The following is a 21,505-nucleotide window of genomic DNA, read 5'->3' as shown; positions in this document are numbered from 1 at the left end:
CTCCTTTGTCAGGAGGCTCTCAGCATCTGGACTTGGGCCACGGCCCGCAATCTCTTCCTCAAGGCGGTCTATATCCAGGGCAAACAGAACTCCCTGGCCGACAATCTCAGCCGCATCCTTCAACCTCACGAGTGGACTCTGGACCCTGCAACACTCCACTCCATCTTTGCTCGCTGGGGCACTCCGCAGGTGGACCTCTTTGCAGCGCCTCACAACCATCAGCTGCCCCAGTTCTGTTCCAGACTCTTCTCTCCTCATCGTCTGACCCCAGATGCATTCCTGCTCGACTGGACGGATCGGTTCCTCTATGCCTTTCCTCCACTACCTCTGATGTTGCGGACGTTATCCAAACTCCGCAGGGACAGGGCCACCATGATTCTCATCGCTCCTCGGTGGCCTCGCCAACACTGGTTCTCCCTCCTGCTTCAGCTCAGCTCCAGGGAGCCCATTCCTCTTCCTGTGTTTCCTACTCTACTTACGCAGCAACGTCAGTCTCTACTGCATCCCAATCTGTCTTCGCTCCACCTGACAGCTTGGTTTCTCTCGGGCTGACCTCTCCAGATAATCTGTCTCAGCCTGTCCGTCGCATTTTGGATGCCTCCAGGAAACCGGCCACCCTCCAATGTTACCATCAGAAGTGGACCAGGTTCTCCTCTTGGTGTCTACTGCTTCATCACGATCCCACCTCATTAGCGGTGGAAACTGTACTGGACTATTTGCTCTCTCTGTCCGACGCTGGCCTCAAGTCTACCTCAATCAGAGTCCACCTCAGTGCCATCACTGCGTTTCATGAGCCTATCCTCGGAAAACATCTCACGGCTCATCCACTGGTTTCCCGGTTCCTGAGAGGCCTCTTCAATGTCAAACCACCTCTGAAGCCTCCTCCTGTCGTCTGGGACCTGAATGTGGTTTTATCAGCCCTCATGAAACCCCCTTTTGAGCCTCTTGCCACAACTTCGCTCAAACTTCTAACATGGAAGGTGCTTTTCCTCATTGCCATCACCTCTGCCAGGAGGGTTAGTGAGATGCATGCACTGGTCGCCGATCCACCGTTCACTGTTTTTCACCATGACAAGGTGGTTCTGCGTACCCATCCTAAATTCCTTCCCAAGGTGGTCTCGGCTTTTCACCTCAACCAGTCCATTGTGTTGCCTGTCTTTTTCCCTAAACCCCATTCTCATCCTGGGGAACAGGCGTTGCACACGCTGGATTGTAAGCGTGCCCTTGCATACTATCTTGACCGTACCAGGGCTCACCGCTCGTCCTCTCAGCTCTTTCTGACCTTCGATCCTAACCGTCTAGGTCGTCCTGTCTCTAAACGGACGCTTTCCAACTGGCTTGCTGCCTGTATTGCGTTCTATTATGCTCGGGCCGGTCTCTCACTGGAAGGTGCTGTCACGGCCCACAGGGTCAGAGCTATGGCTGCTTCTGTGGCTTTCCTATGTTCCATGCCCATTGAGGAAATCTGCAAGGCTGCCATTTGGTCCTCAGTTCACATGTTCACTACTCACTACTGTCTGGATGCCTTCTCCAGACGGGATGGACACTTCGGCCAATCTGTGTTACAAAATTTATTTTCCTAATGGCCAACCATCCCCCTCCCTCTCTGTTAGCTTGGAGGTCACCCATGCGTTAAGAATATGCTGCCTGCTTGTCCTGGGATAAAGCACAGTTACTTACCGTAACAGGTGTTATCCAGGGACAGCAGGCAGATATTCTTACGTCCCACCCTCCTCCCCGGGTTGGCTTCTTAGCTGGCTTATCTTAACTGGGGACCACGCTCTCCTCCGTCGGGTGGGAAGGCACTCGAGCATGCGCGGTGCGGCCAACTAGAACTTTCTAGTTAAAAAGGTCCGTACCGGGGCTCCGTCGGTGACGTCACCCATGCGTTAAGAATATCTGCCTGCTGTCCCTGGATAACACCTGTTACGGTAAGTAACTGTGCTTTATTGGACTGTAACAGAGTAGAATTTGTGCAGTCTGGAGTTGTAGCACCAATTGGAGTTTTTTGAGGAGCCACGAAACCCTTTAACTGAGATTCCCTTTTTCTCCAATTTACATGGGTGCTCCTCTGTTTATACGATAAGGGTGTCATGAACCGTGTTAGGCTAGATTAAGTGTCTAGCAGATATCAGTTTTTTGCCTTAAGCAGTCAAACCTCGGTTTACGAGTAACGCGGTTTGCAAGTGTTTTGCAAGACAAGCAAAACACTTGAGCAAACTGTAACTCACAAATCGAGCATTGACTCGATTTGCGAGCCCCCACCCGACCCGACCCAACTGCGGGAACCAGCAGTATTGCTCCCCCCCGAGGCCACTGGCGCTGCTCCCTCCCTTCAAGATCATCTCCTCCCTATCTACTGACCGGCCCTGTCCTTACCCGTGTGCCGCCGGAGTTAGAAATGGCCTGCCGCCAGTCTGCTGCTGAGCCTTGAGCATCTGCGCATGCTCAAGGCCTTCTGGATCTCACCCTCACCGAGATTCTCATGAGACTCGATCTCATGAGAATCTCAGAGAGGGTGAGATCCAGAAGGCCTGAGCATGCGCAGATGCTCAAGGATCAGCAGCAGACCGGCGGCAGGCACTTTCTATCACCGGCGGCGCAGGGGTAAGGACAGGGCCAGGTGGGGAAGAGGAGATAGCAGCGCCAGTGGCCTTGGATGGAGCATGGGAGTCGGGGTGCGTCCAGCAGGAGTGAACCAGCACCTGAGAGTCCCGGCAGAAGGGGTAGTGGCATCCGGGGGGGGGGGGGGGGCAGCGTCCGGGAGCGACAGGGCCAACTGTGCCTAGTCGGGCTCTGTGGTGGCGGCGGTTTGCTTACAGCCAGCACCCTGGAGCCGGGGCGCACCATCACCACCCGCACAACCCGCAGTGAGAGGCAGCGAACAACAGCAGAGGAGAACTGGAGGAGCTGCGTGGATAGGTCTGTGGCAGAGGCAGCGGTGGAGGCGTCGCTAATGGTAATTACGTTTTTGGGGTTATGTAACGAATTGTTCTAGTTTACACTAACTCTTATGGGAAAAGTTGCTTTGATATACGAGTGTTTTGGTTTACGAGCATGCTTCTGGAACGAATTATGCTCGTAAACCAAGGTACCACTGTATTTGATTTCAATTACCCAACATTGACTGGTTAAATGTTACATCAGGGAGTGCTAGGGAGGTAAAATTCCTAGACATTATAAATGATTGCAACTGGTCTGGGAACCGACAAGAGCAGGAGCTATTTTAGATTTGGTCCTTAGTGGAATGCAAGGCATAGTACAGGAGTTGTGTTGGGTCTGCTGGGAAACTCTGATCATAATGTGATCAAATTTGAGCTGATACCAGGAATAATGTTGCAAAAGAAATTTACTGTAGAAGCGTTTAATTTTTGAAAGGGTGACTATGATAAAATGAGGAAAATGGTTAAAAAGAAGCTAAAAGGATCAGTTGCAAAGGTTGGGACTGTAAACCAGGCGTGGATTAAAGAGTCATGGAATAAGTGGCAAAGTTCAGTTGTGGATTAGGAATTGGTTATCGGATAGAAAACAGAAGGTAGGGTTAAATGGTCATTTTTCTCAATGGAGGAGAGTAAACAGTGGAGTGCTGCAGGGATCTGTACTGGAACCGGTGCTATTTAACTTATTCATAAATATTCTGGAAATTGGAATGACAAGTGAGGTGATTAAATTTGCACATGACACTAAACTGTAAAATGTTGTTAAAATGCATACAGATTGTGAAAAACTGCAGGCAGACCTTAGGAAATTGGAAGACTGGGTGTCCAAGTGGCAGATGAAATTTAATGTGGACAAATGCAAAGTGATGCACATTGGGAAGAATAACCCAAATCACAGTTACTGGACGCTAGGGTCCACCTGGGGGGTTAGCGCCCAAGAAAAGGATCTGGGTGTCATTGTAGACAATATGATGAAACCTTCCACCCAATGTGCAGCAGCAGCCAAAAAAGCAAATAGGATTCTAGGAATTATTAAAAAGGGGATGGTTAACAAGACTAAGAATGTTATAATGTCCCTGTACCGCTCCATGGTGCGACCTCACCTAGAGTATTAGGTTCAGTTCTGGTTGTCTTATCTCAAGAAAGATATAGCGGCACTAGATAAGGTTCAAAGAAGAGTGACCAAGATGATAAAGGAGATGGAACTCCTCGCTGAGGGGAGAAACAGCTGAGGGGAGATATGATTGAAGTCTACAAAATTCTGAGTGTAGTAGAATGGGTACAAGTGGATTGATTTTTCACTCCGTAATTACAAAAAATATTAAATTTTTGGAAATAGTCTTGCCACACAAAGAAAAAAATAAAATCTACAATTCCAAGCATCATAAAGAATTAAACAATACATAAATTCTTAACAGACTTCATTTTGGAGGGGACAATTGAAAATATCAGGAGTGATATAACTACTTTATAAAGAAAAAGGAAATGTATGTATAATTATAGTGGCTCATCTTCCTAAATTACTAGAACCTAAAAAAAGAAATCAGTTGGCATTACACATTGCAACTCCTTTTCCTTCAAGGAAAAATTGTAACTGAGAGGGCTCTTAGAAAACATAGGAATTCTGATCAAAAAAGACCATACATTTACAGGGATACCTTAACTAAAATTTAGCCCCTAATGAAATAACATATTGTTTCATCTCTAGGAATCTTTTTCTCCTAGTCTGTGTCCATTTTTGATACGTCTGGAAACATAGAAATCCTACTATTCTTGGGAAAGTTCAAAAATCTAATTCTCAAAATTCTCTATTTTCCTATATAATACCATTCTATCTTGAGTCATTTAGTTCTGAGAAGATTGAAGACCATTGTTCCAAGTGTTTAACTTTTTCCTCCTGGGTTTTAAACCCTCCACAAATTTCATTAGCTTTTGTGATTGTATATGGAGCAGGAGAAAAGTTCCTACACATACCTTGTAAAGGGAGTCCAATGCAGACCAAATTGATTCCAAGGTAATCTCAGCAGGCTTAACAAGAAGTAGAACTGATGGAATTTATCTTCTCTCTGCTGAGCTACCTGCAGCCATCTCTAGTAAAGATATCCCAGTCGTGAGTTCCTGAGGACTTGGCAAGCCCGATAGCTCTGCTGGCGGCATTGCTTCCCCATCCTGCATCACAATCAACATTCCCCAGAATCGCGGCTGCGGAGCAGGCACTAGTCTCACAAGGTTAAATGAGATCTCGCTTCCAAGGACCAAAGTCTCCTTCACATTTGGCACAGCCAGAATACCCCAAGGCGAAGATGAAACAAAACTTGTGATCACCTCCTGCCTTATTAAGGTAGGCTCTGACTGCCGGGCTGAAGCAGGCACTCTTCCTCTCCTCTTCAGCATCCAAAAAGTTTGTGCTTGATAATATAATCATGCAGGATATATATAAACAGACAGGCGCAAACTTCATGGCATCCTCACTACACCGCCATATTGTCCCAACACAGGAATACTTCTTTATTACTTTATCTTTATTAAATTTCAAATTTAACATAATCCAAAAATACATCATGTACAGAAATAAACAGTCTAGACAACAAAAACATTTAAAGGAGATTTTTCAAATAAAAATTAGACATCTTTTATTTTGCCTAGACCGTAAATTAGTCCTCTATCAACGGAGGAGGAAAACCAGAAATATACAGAATTATCAAATTAAATTAGTAATTAAAAAGGAAAATGAAGGATCCTGAAGGTTAGCCTGGTTTATCTATTTGAGTTTCATTCTTGGGTATTAACAGGTGTACTAGTCAAAATCTGCCCTTTACTTACAATAAATCTGGATAGCTGTGAAGATTTAAAAAATATATATCTCCTTGAAAGTTAACCAAACACTTACAGGGAAATCTTAAAACAAAAGATGCACCCAGTTTTAAGAGTTGGGGGTCACAGTAATAGGAATTGCTTCCTTTTTTTCTGTGTTGTTCTAGACACATTCTAATTCTAGGCTAACAGTTGTAAATTTATAATGAATTACATGCCCCTGAAGGCTAGTCTTTGGCTGTTTTCTTCACTTTTTCTATGGAAATGTATAGTGTGTTAAGTCTCCAGTTTTATGGAATTACGCTGGGAAGCTGAACCCTTCTAAGGTGCCTTACTGCCAGTTGTTAGCATCCAAGTTTCTTACCTTCCCATATCCCCATACATTCATCACCTCCTAAAAGGCCTGCACACTATCTGCCCATAATAAGCCAGCTTTTGAAGGAAGGAGACCCACAATTGGGTTTTATGGTATGTTTTTCTGCACTATAGGAAAAGTATATTGCATGACAGAGGAGGTATAAAAATTTCCAGATCTGTTTTATAATTGTCTAAAAAAGATTTTAAATACGTTCTTAATGTTTATCTCTTGTAGAGTAAAGGAGCCAGTGCTGGAAGGGAATGGTTAGAGCAGGAAACACTTCTACTTTTGGAGGTAAGCTTGCTTTGTTGTAAAAGACAGATTATCATGAGGGTAACAGAGGACTGAAATTTGTCAGTTTCTGTCCATCTTAGCTTTACCTTCCATTCTGTCCCATATAGTAATTGATTGTATGATTCTCCCCATCAATCTGAACAACTCTTGAGCTTGACAAGACCTGCTTCTTCCTCTAACCTCAGTCACTGCTTGTCCTCCTTTCCAGTATATTGGTTGATCAAAGGTTGAATCCTATTAAATTTCTTCATTTTCATGTGATACTGTATTTAAATCTGTTTATTTATCTTGGAACAGTACAACCACAAAGGTAAAGTTATAAACAAGAAAAACAAGGTTTCAAATAATAGTCCAAGAAAATTTTTTTTCATTTTGTACTAAGAATCCTCCCTTAAACCCTACACCCTCTACATATGGATTATAAGCAGATCAGATAACCATACAGTAACAATGAGTAAATAAGGTTACAAATATCAGCAGTATAATCACCCAGAAGAGCTGTACTCTTATACTCCCCCACCGATTAGAACTTTCATGCATAACCACCAGTTCTATGATCTTCCAACTCCCCCCCAAAAAAAAAAACAAAAAACAACCAACCCCTGAAACATCCTAAAGAGAGTTCAAACTAAACTGTGGACTTGAGAAGAAAGGGGCTGAATATAAGACTTGACAGTACAAATAGAAAAACAGGAAAAGAAAGTCCTACTAATCAAAATAACAAAAACACTTCCTCAATCAAGTAATGCTGTGAAGGACTGTAAACAGAAAATAAAACAAAATTCATTTATATATATATATATATATATATATATATATATATATATATATTGCAATAGATGGGATTCTGTGGCTTTTTCCTCCTTCTTGAGTGTTTTAAAGCCAATGAGTGTTCCCATGAGTGTCTTCTTTATACATTATATAAATTATATAATGTATAAAGAAGGAGGAAAAAGCCACAGAATCCCATCTATTGCAATTAATTCTTGTCTTAACAGACATTACCATTGACCACTCTCTCCTTCTCAACCGACTCAAGGCCAAGCACTTTCATGGTTTGCTTCATACTTTACTGAACGCTGTTTTAAAGTTCATGTAAAGAATGAAACCTCTACCCCCATTTCACAAACCTATGGTGTCCCACAAGGCTCTATTCTATCTCCTCTATTATTCAATATCTTTCTATCTCCTCTTTTAACCCTAGCATAGTCTATTGCAGTGTTCTTCAACCTTTTTACACCTATGGACCGACGGAAATAAAATAATTATTTCGTGGACCGGCAAACTACTGACTGAAATTTTTTTTTAAAAACCATCGCCGCCCCGTCCCCGCGAGCTCGGTCCCACAAACCATCTGATCCCATCCGCACAAGCCTCAAATAGTTATAATTTTATATTGAACATATTTTATTAAAGTATAAAAAGAAACAATATTCTATACAATTGTCATTTTATAAATACAAATAATACAGGGCAAAGATCAACAAAACCCCTGTCTCCCCTCCCCTTCACATATATCCCCTCTACTATCAAGAAAACTGAATAAGCCAAATTATTACAGAATGCTACACAAATATCAAGTAACAGAATACCACAGTCACACATAACAGGAATGGTGTTAGGGAAGTGGAACTAGGGCAACTGCCCCCTGGTCAGAGAGAGCCCTAAGCCAGCTGGAAGCTAAAGAAGCACTGCCTGGGCTTTGCACTCCCCAATTATGTCTAGCAAGATACATATTTCAGATCTGATATATTTGAATCACAAGATAGAAATAAAATTATTTTTTTCTACCTTTTGTCGTCTCTGGTTTCTGCTTTCATTGCCTTTTCACTCTCTTCCAGCTAGTGTCTGCCCTAAGAACATAAGAATTGCCACTGTTGGGTCAGACCAGAGGTCCATCATGACCAGCAGTCCGCTCACACGGCAGCCCTCTGGTCTAAGACCAGCACCCTAACGGAGACTAGCCCTAACAGCGCACGTTCTTGTTCAGCAGGAACTTGTCTAACTTTGTCTTGAATCCTTGGAGGGTGTTTTCCCCTATAACAGCCTCTGGAAGAGCGTTCCAGCTTTCTACCACAGAACTTCCTTACGTTTGTACGGAATCTATCCCCTTTCAATTTTAGAGAATGCCCTCTGCCTTGCAGAGGGTGAACAACCTGTCCTTAGCTACTAAGTCTATTCCCTTCAGTACCTTGAATGTTTCTATCATGTCCCCTCTCAATCTCCTCTGCTCAAGGGAGAAGAGGCCCAGTTTCTCTAATCTTTCGCTGTACGGCAACTCCTCCAGCCCCTTAACCATTTTAGTCGCTCTTCTCTGGACCTTTTGAGTAGTACCGTGTCCTTCTTCATGTACGGTGACCAGTGCTGGACGCAGTACTCCACGTGAGGGCGTACCATGGCCTGGTACAGCAGCATGATAACCTTCTCTGTCTCTTCAGTCCAGCATCTGCCCCTTCCATTCACTGTCTGTCTTTCCCTGCCATCTCTCCTCCTGCCCCCCCCACTCCCAATTTGGTCTGGCATCCATCATCTTCTTTCTGTTCCCCTCATGGTCTGGCATCTCTATCCTTCCCTCCCCCCTGTGGTTTTTAGCATATCTCTCTTCTCATTTCCTCCACTCAGATCTGATATCATTCTCTGCTCTCTCTTCCCTTTTCTTCTCTGGTCTTCCTTCTCTATTTTCTGCCTCCATCTAAATTAAATTCTTTCTTACTATTTAATCCCGTTTCCCTCTTTTCACTGTGTCTACGCACAGCTTGTCACCCCTTTCCCTCACCCCTCCATTATCTTACTATTTTCTTCCCCCTTTATTTATCTCCTCCTTCCATCCAGTATGTGTTCTTTCCCCACTTCCATTCAGCATCTGCTCTCCCCTCTCAACTGACATCCATCTGCCTTCTGCTCTCTCTCCCTTCTTCTCACTTCCATCATCTGTCTCCTTCTCTCTCTCTCATCTCCTCCATTCCATCATCTGCCCCTTCTCTCGCTCTCTCTCTCCCCCCCAACTTCAATCATCTGCCCCCCTTCCCCTCACCTTTGTGGGTCACTTTCTTTCCCCTGAGAGTGGCTCATATCAGAGGGGAAGCTTTGGCCGAGCAGAACCGCTTGCAAGGAACAGTGGAACTTACTTGATTGATGTCGATGCTGGGGCCCGTTGCCGTTTGAAGGAAAAAAAAAAGGTGGAAAAAAAGGGACCTGCAAAGGCGAGAGGAAGGGAAACCTCCAGGACAGCTGCTCTTTGCCCTCCTTCAGCGGCCCAAGAGTCCAGACCAACAGCGGCAGCTCTGTGTACTTCTAACTTCGGCACAGAGCTGCCCCTAATCAATAGTTTAGCGCGGTTTCATGAGGCAGCCTCGGGGCCTTTGATAGCCGGCCCGCTTCGATGATGCGATGTGGGCCGGCCTACTTTCAAAATCAGACTCTCTCACCTGCCCTCATACCTAGACAAGCTTCTCATCCCACACCGCTCAATACGTCTCCTAAGGTCAGCAGATCAGAAACTCTTGTCAATTCCTACTATAAAAGACTTCTTCTATACTAGAAAAATAAACTTTGCAGTAGTAGCTCCCACCTTGTGGAATGCTCTGCCACAGCTACTCCGATCCGAAAATCAACTTGACAAATTTAAAATAAGTTTGAAGACCTTTTTATTTAGCAACGCTTTTTCCTGCATTTAGATTTTCCTTTAAATAGATATAGTTTCTTTTTTTCTTTCTCCTCTCATCTCCATTCTTCACCTTTTTTCTTCTTTTCTATATCCAACCAACCGCTTTCATAAAGCGATCCCACCCTATTTGTTTTATCCTCTTCCCTCTTTCTCCTTTCTTCTTTAACATGTAACTTTCCCCCCATCCTTCCCATTTTCCCTCACTTTCAAGTTTGTCTAGTTAATGTCCTCAGTGTACACCTTAATTATTTCTAAACTATCTATTTATTTTTCCTTCAAATTTTTTATTGTAAACCGGCCAGATACTTGCTGATGGTCGGTATATTAAAAGCCAAGAAACTTGAAACTCATGGGGAACACTCATTGGCTTTAAAACCTCCTTTAGAAAGGCTCTTTGGCTTATAATGGCGGTTCATTTCGGTAAGCAGCGTCTAAAGAAGAAGTATTCTCCAAAGAGTTTGGAATATAGCCTAATCCTTTTCCAGCTGCCATTGACTTCTCATGATATTGGTTCATTGACCGCTGATGCAAGCTCATTGAGCCAAAACACAGACCATGTCAGGTTGTATAGTTTTGCATTAATAAAGACTTATTAGAAGAGATATATCCTTGATTAGTTCTTTTTTTTTTCTCCATTTTTTGTACTTGTGTTTTGCTTTCATGGAGAATTGGTCCCCTTTTTTGTTTACTCACCATTCCCAGACAGTTTTGCAGGATTAATCAGACACACAATTCCACTCAACTCTTGACAGTTAATTTTGAGCTTTCAACTAACTAAAGAAACAGGGCCGCACATGAGTTCAGAACTTTACACTAGTTCTAACTCAAATGTTCAGTCCTGGCACCTAATCTGGTTTTAACAATTTTTCTGCTCTTCCTTATTCATATTCTCTACTTTCATCATAGCAGGACATGTAAACTAATACCACTTTTAAGGAGTGGACTGGAAGAGGTATTTGTGTAGATGAACACAGTGAGTTATAATTCAGTATTCAGATTGTTTGGAGTTACTAACTGATCTAACTGGTAATGATTTTGTGGGGAAGTAAACTAGAGGGCAGTTCCCTGCACATAAATCATTAAAATAATTGCTAAGCTAGACATGGCCTAGTATTAAATTTATGGGCTTAACACTAGTGGCAATCAATAAAATGCTGAGCACCATCAGCTGAATATGGACCCAGTGTCTCTGGAAGTCAGGCCTCAGAAGCCTGAGGGTTTGTTTTTTAAGGCAGGATTTTCCATCTTTCATCAGGTGGCCAGGATCCAAATCCTGCTAGTTCCAATAACACATGTAACTATAAACAGATTAATTTGTTTCCCATTGCCTTTGGTATCCATTTAGACTATAAGCACTTTGCAACATTACATGTTACACCAATATATATATTTTTTTGTATAGTGTAATTTAATGGGATTATTCCAGAAACTGATATAACCAGTAATAATGTTTATTTTTTTCTATTTCAGGCACTGGAAATGTACAAAGATGACTGGAATAAGGTCTCTGAGCACGTAGGCAGCCGCACTCAGGATGAATGCATTCTCCACTTCCTAAGGCTTCCCATTGAGGATCCTTATTTGGAGAATTCTGATGCATCACTTGGTCCCCTGGCTTACCAGCCAGTCCCCTTTAGCCAGTCTGGAAATCCTGTTATGAGTACAGTTGCTTTCTTGGCTTCTGTGGTGGACCCCAGAGTAGCATCAGCTGCAGCCAAAGCTGCTCTAGGTACCTTTTTTTCCCCCTTTCTTCCTATACCAAGATTATGCAAAAATAATATTTTTGAATGCCTACTGTTTTCTTCAGCATTGTTCCTTCAGTAGAATAATTTAAATGCACAGATTTTAATATAAATGTTTCTGGCAAGCATGGAAGGATATTAGTATTTAAATTTATGGTTCCAGTATGGTAGGCATTTTCAAGAATCAAATTAAAACCTGTTTCAGAGTTTTAACTTAGAGATCATTCTACCCAGCCATTTTTATGAATGAGATACGGAGAAATGTTCAACATAGAATCATCATCAAAAAAAAGGGGGAAGGAAAAATACTCCTCACAAAGTCAATGAAATAAAGATCAAGCAGAGATGACCACAGATATCCAAGCTGGCAATACTTTAATGAGTAACACAAGTCTTATAGCAAAGTGGAAACAAACCCAACATGGGCTGTGTTTTAGCAAAAAGCCTGCCTCTGGGGTTCTCAATCTAAAATGTTAAAAAAAACATAAACATTGTAATACATGTACAACTTAAATAAAACATTAATTGATGTTTTTATGTAACAATTTAAAATATGTCATGACAGCAGAGCATAGGGCCAGTGAGGTATTACAACTTTACAAAAAATTAATAACACATGTTTAATAATAATGTCAAAAAGATAAATACAAAAAGCTCTGTGGCTAAAAAAATAAGAATCATTGTAAACATATAAACAATGAAACATAGAAGATGACGGCAGAAAAGGACCATAGCCCATCAAGTCTGCCCACTCTAACGACCCCACCCCCTTGAATTTACCCCCCTAGAGATACCACATGTCTACCCCCTTTCTATTTTTACCCCCTAGAGATCCCACATGTGTATCCCATTTCCTTTTAAAATCATGCACGCTGCTGGCCTGAATCACCTGAATTGGAAGTTCATTCCAACGATCGACCATCCTTTCGGTGAAGAAAAACTTCCTGGTGTCGCCATGAAATTTCCCACCTCTGATTTTCAGCGGATGCCCCCTTGTGGCCGAGGGATCCTTAAGAAAGAAGATATCATCCTCCACCTCAATACGGCCCGTGATATATTTAAACGTCTCTATCATGTCTCCTCTCTCTCTCTACATTCCTCGAGTGAGTATAACTGCAATTTCTTTAGCACTCTCCAGACCAGTAGAGGTTAACTTTACGAATGGGTATATATCTAATCATGACCAGCAGGTGGAGACTGAAAACAAAACTTTGGGACAGTATATCCTAGCCCCTCCTCTCTATTTCCCTCAGTCTTCTTTCAGTCTCCAGCAGGTGTTGAGTGATCTGTACCCATCTCCCTTGGTAGGGCTGTTGGAATTTGTTTAGGGGGTTTATTGTCCCTGTTTTTAGCCGGACGGAGCTTGGGCGGACTCTGTTTGGGGGTTCGTCCGACCTCGGGGGTGTTAAACCCGGCGGGTCACGAGCGGGGTCCCTCCCCCCACTTCCTCCACCTCCCCACATTTTTTTAGAGGAGCCTCAGCAGTAAGCCTTGCCCCCTAAGTCAAGCAAGGCATATTGCTTCGAGAGCCTGTGGAGTCTGTTCTGTAAAAAAAAAAAAAAAAAATCCTGAGGTAGTGCTGGTCTGAAGGGTTGTTTCCCTTTAAGAAAACTGTATTTTACTGTATTTTTTCATGTAACCAGCACTTTTTTATAGCTAGGTCGCGTATGGAGCAATTGTGCCCTTCTCCGGGGGAGTAGGACACAATTTTAGTCCAGCCGCGAGGCACTCGCGGCCGGCCTGAACTCGGCGGTTTGGGTCGGTGAGGTGGTGGAGCTCCGTCGGCAGCGGCTGCAGGCGCCCAGAGCTCCCCGCCGATGGTGCCTCGCGAGTCGGCTTGGAGCAGTAGGGAAGCCCGGCCACAACCGCCCACGGAGGGATTCCCCGAAGGATTCCCTCTCAGCTGATTTTTTGACAGCTGATGCCGGCTTGCCTGCTTTAGCGGCTGAGACTATTCAGGTTTCTCAGCCGCTTCAGGCTATGGAGGGAGCTTTTTTGGCGGGAAAACCGCCATCTTCTCTGTCTGGCCCCTCCATTTTGTCTTCCACCTCAGGTGACCTTCCCCCTGTTTTGACTATGCAGGGGCAAGGTTCTGCTGGGTCCCCTGCTGTGGCAGGGAGTCCCTTGGGACCCTCGGGGGGTTTTTCTCCTGAATTTTTCTTTTCTTTATGCAGAGCCTATTTTCAGACGGCTGGGGGTCCCGGTTGCGCCCAGGGGGTTTCGGGGGGTGGGTTTTCCTCCGCGCTCCCTGCGGCTTTGCCTCTTTCGTCTGGCGTGACGTCCCCTCCGCCGCCTCCCTTGTCCAAGCGTCCGCGGGTGTCGTGGGACGAGAATTTGTGGTCGGAGGAACGGGTCGGTCTGGAGGAGGACCTGGACCCTTCTGAGGAGTTCCAGGACTCTCTGGAGGGGACGGAAGCTGGCGGCGGGTTGTCGGATTTCCCGTTCTCCAGTGACGAGGCGTCCGTGGTGCGCCTTTTTCAGAAAGATGAGCTGCCTGACCTTATTCAGCAGGTTTCTTCGGTTTTGCGTTTTGAGGACGCGCCGCCGGAGACTCCGCGTGTGGGGGACCCCCTGTTACGGGGGATCCGTTCCGTTTCCCGCTCTTTTCCTATGCATCAGGATATTCGGGATATTATTCTGGAGCAGTGGAAAACGCCGGAGACGCCGTTTCGGCTGGCGCGCAGCATGGCTCGCCTGTATCCCATTCCGGAAGGGGATCGGGCTACGTTAGCTTCGCCAGTCGTGGATGCGGTGGTCTCGGCAATTTCCAAGCGGCATACCGTGCCTGTTGAGGGCGGTTCTGCCTTGCGGGACTCTGAGGAGCGCAAATTGGAGAGCATCCTTAAGCAAAATTTTCAGGTCTCTGCCTTTGGGGTCCAGGCGGCTATTTGTGGGGGACTGGTCGCTCGCGCCGTGTTTCGGTGGGCGGAGCGGGTCTTGGATCGAGAGTCTGACGACTGGTCTCTGGTGGATCAGGAGGTAGCGAAGATTGAGATGGCGGCCTCATTCCTCTCAGATGCTCTATATGACTTGGTGCGGATCTCGGCTAAGTCTATGGCTTTTGGCGTGGCCGCAAGGCGTGTGTTGTGGCTGCGCGCTTGGGCGGCGGATGCTGCGTCCAAAGCTAAGCTTACTAAATTTCCCTTTCGGGGGTCGTTTTTGTTTGGAGAGGACTTGGATAAGTTGATTCAGACTTTGTCGGACTCGAAAGTTCCCCGTCTGCCGGAGGACCGTGCCCGTCCGGCGTCTCGGGGGGGTGCGGCCCGGGGGCGTTTGCGGGATTTTCGCAAGTATCGCCCTGGGCGTGGGGCTGCTTCTTTCCAGTCTCCGGGATTTTCCCGGGGTCGGTTCTTCCAGCGCATGCAGCCCTTTCGGGGGGCCCGTCGGGGGGCAGGGAATCCCTCCGCCGGTTCCCCCGCTTACCGTCCTGCACAATGACGCCTTGCCGGCGCCCCCTTTGGTTCCGGTGGGGGCCCGGCTGCGCGAATTTTTCCCCAAATGGGCCGAGATCACGTCCGATCAGTGGGTCCTGGAGGTGGTGCGGGACGGTTATGCCCTGGAGTTCGCCCGCTCTCTGCCGGATTTTTTCCTCGCTTCTCCATGTCAGACTCCGGGGAAGACGCAGGCTTTTCGCCAGACCCTTCAGCGCTTGCTAGATCTCAGGGCAGTTGTTCCGGTGCCCCCTCCGGAGTGGGGCACGGGCAGGTACTCCATTTACTTTGTGGTGCCCAAGAAGGAGGGGACCTTTCGGCCCATCCTCGATTTGAAAGGGGTCAACAGGGCTCTCAAGATTCCCTCTTTCCGTATGGAAACTCTGCGGTCGGTCATTCTGGCGGTTCAGCCGGGGGAGTTTCTCACTTCTCTCGATCTGACGGAGGCCTACTTGCATGTTCCCATTCGGGCCTCTCATCAGCGTTTCCTGCGCTTTGCGATCTTGGGTCGGCACTTTCAGTTCTGTGCGCTTCCCTTTGGGCTGGCCACGGCTCCTCGGACGTTCACCAAGGTGATGGTGGTCGTCGCGGCAGCCTTGCGGTCGGAGGGCATCCTGGTACACCCCTACCTGGACGACTGGTTAATTCGGGCAAAGTCGTTGCAGGAAAGCTCCCGGTTTACTGCTCGGGTGGTGGAGTTTCTCCGGTCGCTGGGCTGGGTGGTCAACCTTTCCAAGAGTCGGTTGGTCCCGGCTCAGCGTCTGGAGTACCTAGGGGTGCTGTTCAACACCTCTTTGGGGAGGGTCTTCCTCCCAGAGGGCCGGGTGAGCAAATTGCAATCTCAGATTCGCCTGCTTTTGGCGTCCCGGTGTCCTCGGGCGCGAGATTTCCTCCAGGTCTTGGGGTCGATGGCGGCGTCCCTGGACGTGGTGAGGTGGGCGCGGGCCCACATGCGTCCTCTCCAGTATGCTCTGCTCCGGAGGTGGTCTCCCCAGAGGCACGGGATGGATGTTCCGGTCCCCCTGCGAGGCTTGGCGCGCTGCAGTCTGCGTTGGTGGCTCCAGACCCCTCACCTAGTTCAGGGGGTGGGTCTGGATCTCCCGCAGTGGACGGTGCTCCTGACGGATGCGAGTCTCCTGGGTTGGGGGGCTCAGTGTTTGGGTCACTCAGCTCAGGGCACCTGGTCCGCGGAGGAGGCCGCCTGGTCGATCAACGTGTTGGAGACCAGAGCGGTCCGTCTGGCGCTTTTGGTTTTCCACTCCCTGTTGCTGGGCAAGTCGGTCAGAGTGCTGTCGGACAATGCCACGGCGGTGGCTTAGGTCAATCGTCAGGGGGGCACCAAGAGCACTCAGGTGGCGCAGGAGGCGGCTCTGCTCATGGTTTGGGCGGAATCCCATCTGCTGGACCTCTCGGCCTCTCATATAGCCGGAGTAGAAAATGTTCAGGCAGACTTCCTCAGTCGTCACTTTCTAGATCCAGGAGAGTGGTGTCTCGGCGCCGAGGCGTTTCAGTTGATAGTGCAGGCTTGGGGGCAGCCCCTGATGGACCTGATGGCCACGGGTGGCAACGCCAAAGTGCCCCGCTTCTTCAGTCGTCGCAGGGACGGTCTGGCCGAGGGTCTGGATGCTCTGGTCCAGCAGTGGCCAACGGAGGGGCTGTTGTATGTGTTCCCTCCTTGGCCGCTGGTGGGCAGAGTGCTTCTTCGCATTGTTCACCATCCGGGTTTGGTGGTGCTGGTGGCGCCGGATTGGCCTCGCCGTCCGTGGTATGCGGATCTGGTGAGGCACCTGGTAGCGGATCCTCTTCCTCTGCCTCTCTCGGACGACCTTCTGATGCAGGGTCCCATTCCCATGTTCGACCCGTCTCCCTTCTGTCTTACGGCGTGACTCTTGAAAGGGGTCGCCTTAGCAAGAAGGGATATTCAGACAAGGTGATCTCTACACTGTTGGGGTCCTGGAGGCTTTCTACCTCTCGGGCTTATGTGCGGGTTTGACGTCTCTTTGAGGAATGGTGTCGGGCGCGGGGAGTGACCTCTTTTCGCGCTTATCTGCCTAACATTCTGGAGTTCTTGCAGGATGGCCTGGATAGAGGCCTGGCTTGGTCTTCTCTCCGGGTTCATATTGCGGCCCTGTCGGCCTTTCGAGGGTTGGTGTCAGGTCAGCGTTTATCGGCTCTTCCTGATGTGATTCGGTTTTTGCGGGCGGCCAAGTTGCTTAGGCCTCCCCTACGGCCCTCGGTTCCCTCTTGGGATCTTAATCTGGTTCTCTCTGTTTTGGTGCGTCCGCCTTTCGAGCCCTTGGACGACTGTTCTTTGAAGGACCTTACTTTGAAGGCGGTCTTTTTGGTGGCCATTACTTCTGCTAGGCGTGTTTCTGAGCTGCAGGCTTTCTCTTGTAGGGCTCCCTTCTTGGAGTTTTCTAGGGAGCGGGTCGTCTTGCGGCCTGTTCCTTCCTTTCTGCCGAAGGTTGTTTCTCCTTTTCATGTCAATCAATCGGTGGTTCTCCCGGTCTTGGGTGGTCGGGAGGGCTCTTCTGAGCAACGGCAGCTGCGCAAGTTGGATGTCGGTCAGGTCCTTCGCTCTTATGTGCAGCGGACCCAGGAATTCCGGAAGTCCGATCATCTCTTTGTCCTCCTGGCGGGTCCTCGTCGGGGAGCGGGCGCTTCTAAGGCTACTATTGCGCGCTGGATCAAGGAGACGATTGCTTCCGCTTATCTTCTGAAACAGCAGCCTGTTCCGGAGTTTCTCAAGGCTCATTCCACTCGGGGTCAGGCGGCTTCTTGGGCTGAGTCGTCGCTCGTGCCTCCAGTGGATATTTGTAAGGCTGCGGTTTGGTCCTCCTTGCATTCCTTTGTTCGTCATTATCGGGTTGATGTGCAGGCGCGTCGGGACGCGGTGTTCGGTGAGCGTGTACTGGTATCGGCCCTTCGGGGGTCCCGCCCGTGAGAGGGACTGCTTTGGTACGTCCCATTCGTAAAGTTAACCTCTACTGGTCTGGAGAGTGCTAAAGAAGGAGAAATTAGGTTCTTACCTGCTAATTTACTTTCTTTTAGCTTCTCCAGACCAGTAGAGGTCCCCACCCTGTCTGTTGTTGTTGTTGTTGTTGGGGCTGTTGCGCGGGCAGTTTTTGGTTTTTGCTGCGGGTTCTAGTATTTTTCTAGGGCCGGGGAGAATTGAAGAACAGCGGCTGTGGCTCGGCTGGCTTAGCTGGCGAGCTGTGGGGACATTCTTCCTTCGGGAATTTCTCCTCTGCATTTTCCAACAGCATTTTGGGTATGTTATTTGTTACTCCTTTTGGAGTATTGTTTTTTCTCTCTGTTGTTTTCCAGTTCTTGGTTCTGCTTGGCTATTCGGCAGACTGAGGGAAATAGAGAGGAGGGGCTAGGATATACTGTCCCAAAGTTTTGTTTTCAGTCTCCACCTGCTGGTCATGATTAGATATATACCCATTCGTAAAGTTAACCTCTACTGGTCTGGAGAAGCTAAAAGAAAGTAAATTAGCAGGTAAGAACCTAATTTCTCCTTATTCAGCCTTTCCAATTTATTCAGCCTTTCCTCATACGGGAGGTCTTTGAGTCCCGAGACCATCCTGGTGGCCATTTGTTGAACTGACTCAACTCTCAGCACATCTTTTTGGTAATGTGGCCTCCAGAATTGTACACAATACTCCAGATGAGGCCTCACCATGGATCTGTACAACGGCATTATAACTTCGGGCTTCCAGCTGATAAAACTTCTACGGATACAACCCATCATTTGTCTTGCCTTTGATGAAGCCTTCTCCACTTGATTGGCAGTCTTCATGTCTTCGCTAATGATCACCCCCAAATCACATTCCGCCTTGGTCCTAACTAAAGTCTCACCATTAAGTGTGTAAGTTTTGCATGGATTCCTGCTGCCAAGGTGCATGACCTTACATTTTCTAGCATTGAAGTTTAGCTGCCAAGTCGAGGACCAGTGTTCCAATAGAAGTAGGTCCTGCGTCATACTGTCTGGCAAAGTGTTCTCACTTACTATGTTGCATAGTTTGGCGTCATCGGCAAATAATGTGATTTTACCCTGAAGCCCCTGAGTCAGATTTCCCACAAATATGTTGAAAAGGATTGGGCCCAAGACCGAGCCCTGAGGCACTCCACTGATCACCTCTGACTTTTTTGAAGGGGCACCATTCACCACCACTCTCTGAAGTCTACCGTTTAGCCAATCACTGACCCATGTAGTTAATGTCTCTCCCAGTCCCATTGATTTCATCTTGCTTAATAGTCTGCGGTGTGGGACGCTATCAAAAGCTTTACTAAAGTCCAAGTACACGACGTCTAGGGACTCACCCACATCCAGTTTCCTTGTTATCCAGTCAAAGAAACTAATCAGATTGAATTGGCAGGACCTGCCCCTGGTTTTTTATCTTTATTTTATCTTCCATATGCTTTTCATTTATAATCTTTTTTATGATGTTCAACATGGTGTCTTTGTTTGCATTACTGTGAGATAAATGAGATGATGAAGAAAGCCTTTTTTAAATTAAAATTGTTTTGCCACCTTAAGCCATTATTAGAACCCTCTGACTTTAGAACAGTATAACAGTCAGTGGTACTAAGTCAGATTGACTATTGGGATTACAAGAGAAATAAAATCCAGAGAATTCAGATCCTTCAGAATGCAACAGCAAAGCTACTATTGTTAGGAAGCTTTGGTGATCATGTTAATCCTCTACTGGTAAAGCTTCACTGGCTACCATTGAAGGCAAAATTTCATTTTAAAATACTAGCATTTGTTTTAAGATCCTTTATACAAAAAATAAAGTTGTTATTATTATTATTTGTGGCCAGACTCCTGACGATGGTCATGAAATGATTTCCTTTTACTCAGCTTCTAGAGAGCTAAGGTCCTTAGAGAAATTAGATTAACTGTTCCTTCTACAACTATCTGTCATTAAAAAAAATAGCCAGTTGCCGGCCATTGACTAGCACAATACTGAAATTTTGGAATAAGCTACCTAGAGAGATCAGGGATTTTGAGTGTTATCAATCTTTTAGAAAGGCTGTGAAAAGCTGCTTTATTGTCTTTACATTTTACTATTAAGTAGCTTTGCTCTATTTGGAAATTGAAGATATGGTTAGTATTTTTTTGTACAGTGAACTTTTGTGATAGATTGTCTTACAGTAATCCACCTTGAGCTATTTTTGTTTAAAGCGGAATAGAAGTATTCTGATTAGATTTTTGATTGATTTATTTTATAATGTTTTAATTAATGTTTTATTTGATTTAAGCTGCACATGTTTTATAATGCTTATGTTTTTGTTTATATGACATTTTAGATTGAGAACCCCCGAGGCAGGCTTTTTGCCAAAATATGGCCCATATCTGGCTCATTTTAATTCAACACAGAATCGTGGCATTCTTCTAGAACAGTGGTCTCAAACTCAAACCCTTAGTGGGGCCACATTTTGGATTTGTAGGTACTTAGAGGGCCGCAGAAAAAATAGTTAATGTCTTATTAAAGAAATGACAACTTTGCATGAGGTAAAGCTCTTTATAGTTTATAAATCTTTCCTTTAACAGTTAAAGGAAAGATTTATAAACTATAAAGAGTTTTACCTTATGCAAAATTGTCATTAACTATTTTTTTCTGCGGCCCTCCAAGTACCCTATTTTTTCTGCAGCCCTCAATTTAAAGTTTAATATCTTTCCTTTCTCAAAACTGGCACATTTCAATCATTATATTGAAAATAAAATCATTTTCCCTACCTTTGTTGTCTGGTGACTTTATTTTTCTGTGCATTTAACTATGTTTCTAGGGTCTTCTTGTCCTTTGACTGATTTTCTCTCCGTCTTCACTTTCTGTCTTGCATCCATCTTTGGCATTAACTTTATATTAAATTTTTCTGCTTTCTTTTCAAAATCAACGTTTCCATGTCTTACCATCCCTTCTATCTCTCTCTTCTTCTGTCCCTATTTCCATGGTCTGACATCTCTTTCTTTCCTTTCTCTCCCTCCCTCCTTCCTTCCTTTCCCCTGGTCTGACATCTGTCTCCTTCCCTCCCCCAACTTTTTATTTCTTTCACCCTGCCCCCTTCTTTCTTTCTCTATCTATCCATGCCCCTATTCTTTCTATATATCTGTCTTTCTCTCTCTCTCCGTGCCCCCTTTCTTTCTTTTTTTCTTTCTCCATGCCCGCCCTTTCTTTCTGTCTTTCTCTCTCCATGCCCCTTTCTGTCTGTGTCCCGTTTCCCTTCTTTCTTTCTGTCTCCCTGTCCCCCCT

At 46.1% G+C, this 21,505-nt stretch overlaps 1 protein-coding gene across 4 annotated transcripts in view; it reads left to right on the top strand.

Annotated features, from left to right (window-relative positions):
* SMARCC1 (SWI/SNF related, matrix associated, actin dependent regulator of chromatin subfamily c member 1) overlaps positions 1 to 21,505 on the top strand; it is a 383,361-nt gene that overhangs the window by 227,697 nt on the left and 134,159 nt on the right. For all 4 annotated transcript variants that reach the window (XM_033931941.1, XM_033931940.1, XM_033931939.1 and 1 more), the window contains exons 19-20: positions 6,346 to 6,405; positions 11,543 to 11,801. In XM_033931941.1, the coding sequence (XP_033787832.1) occupies positions 6,346 to 6,405; positions 11,543 to 11,801 (319 nt within the window). The remainder of the gene's footprint in view (positions 1 to 6,345; positions 6,406 to 11,542; positions 11,802 to 21,505) is intronic.

This window comes from Geotrypetes seraphini, chromosome 2, assembly GCF_902459505.1.
Source record: "Geotrypetes seraphini chromosome 2, aGeoSer1.1, whole genome shotgun sequence".
In the NCBI taxonomy this organism is placed as follows: Eukaryota; Metazoa; Chordata; class Amphibia; order Gymnophiona; family Dermophiidae; genus Geotrypetes; species Geotrypetes seraphini.
This window is presented reverse-complemented; position numbering and strand designations above follow the sequence as displayed.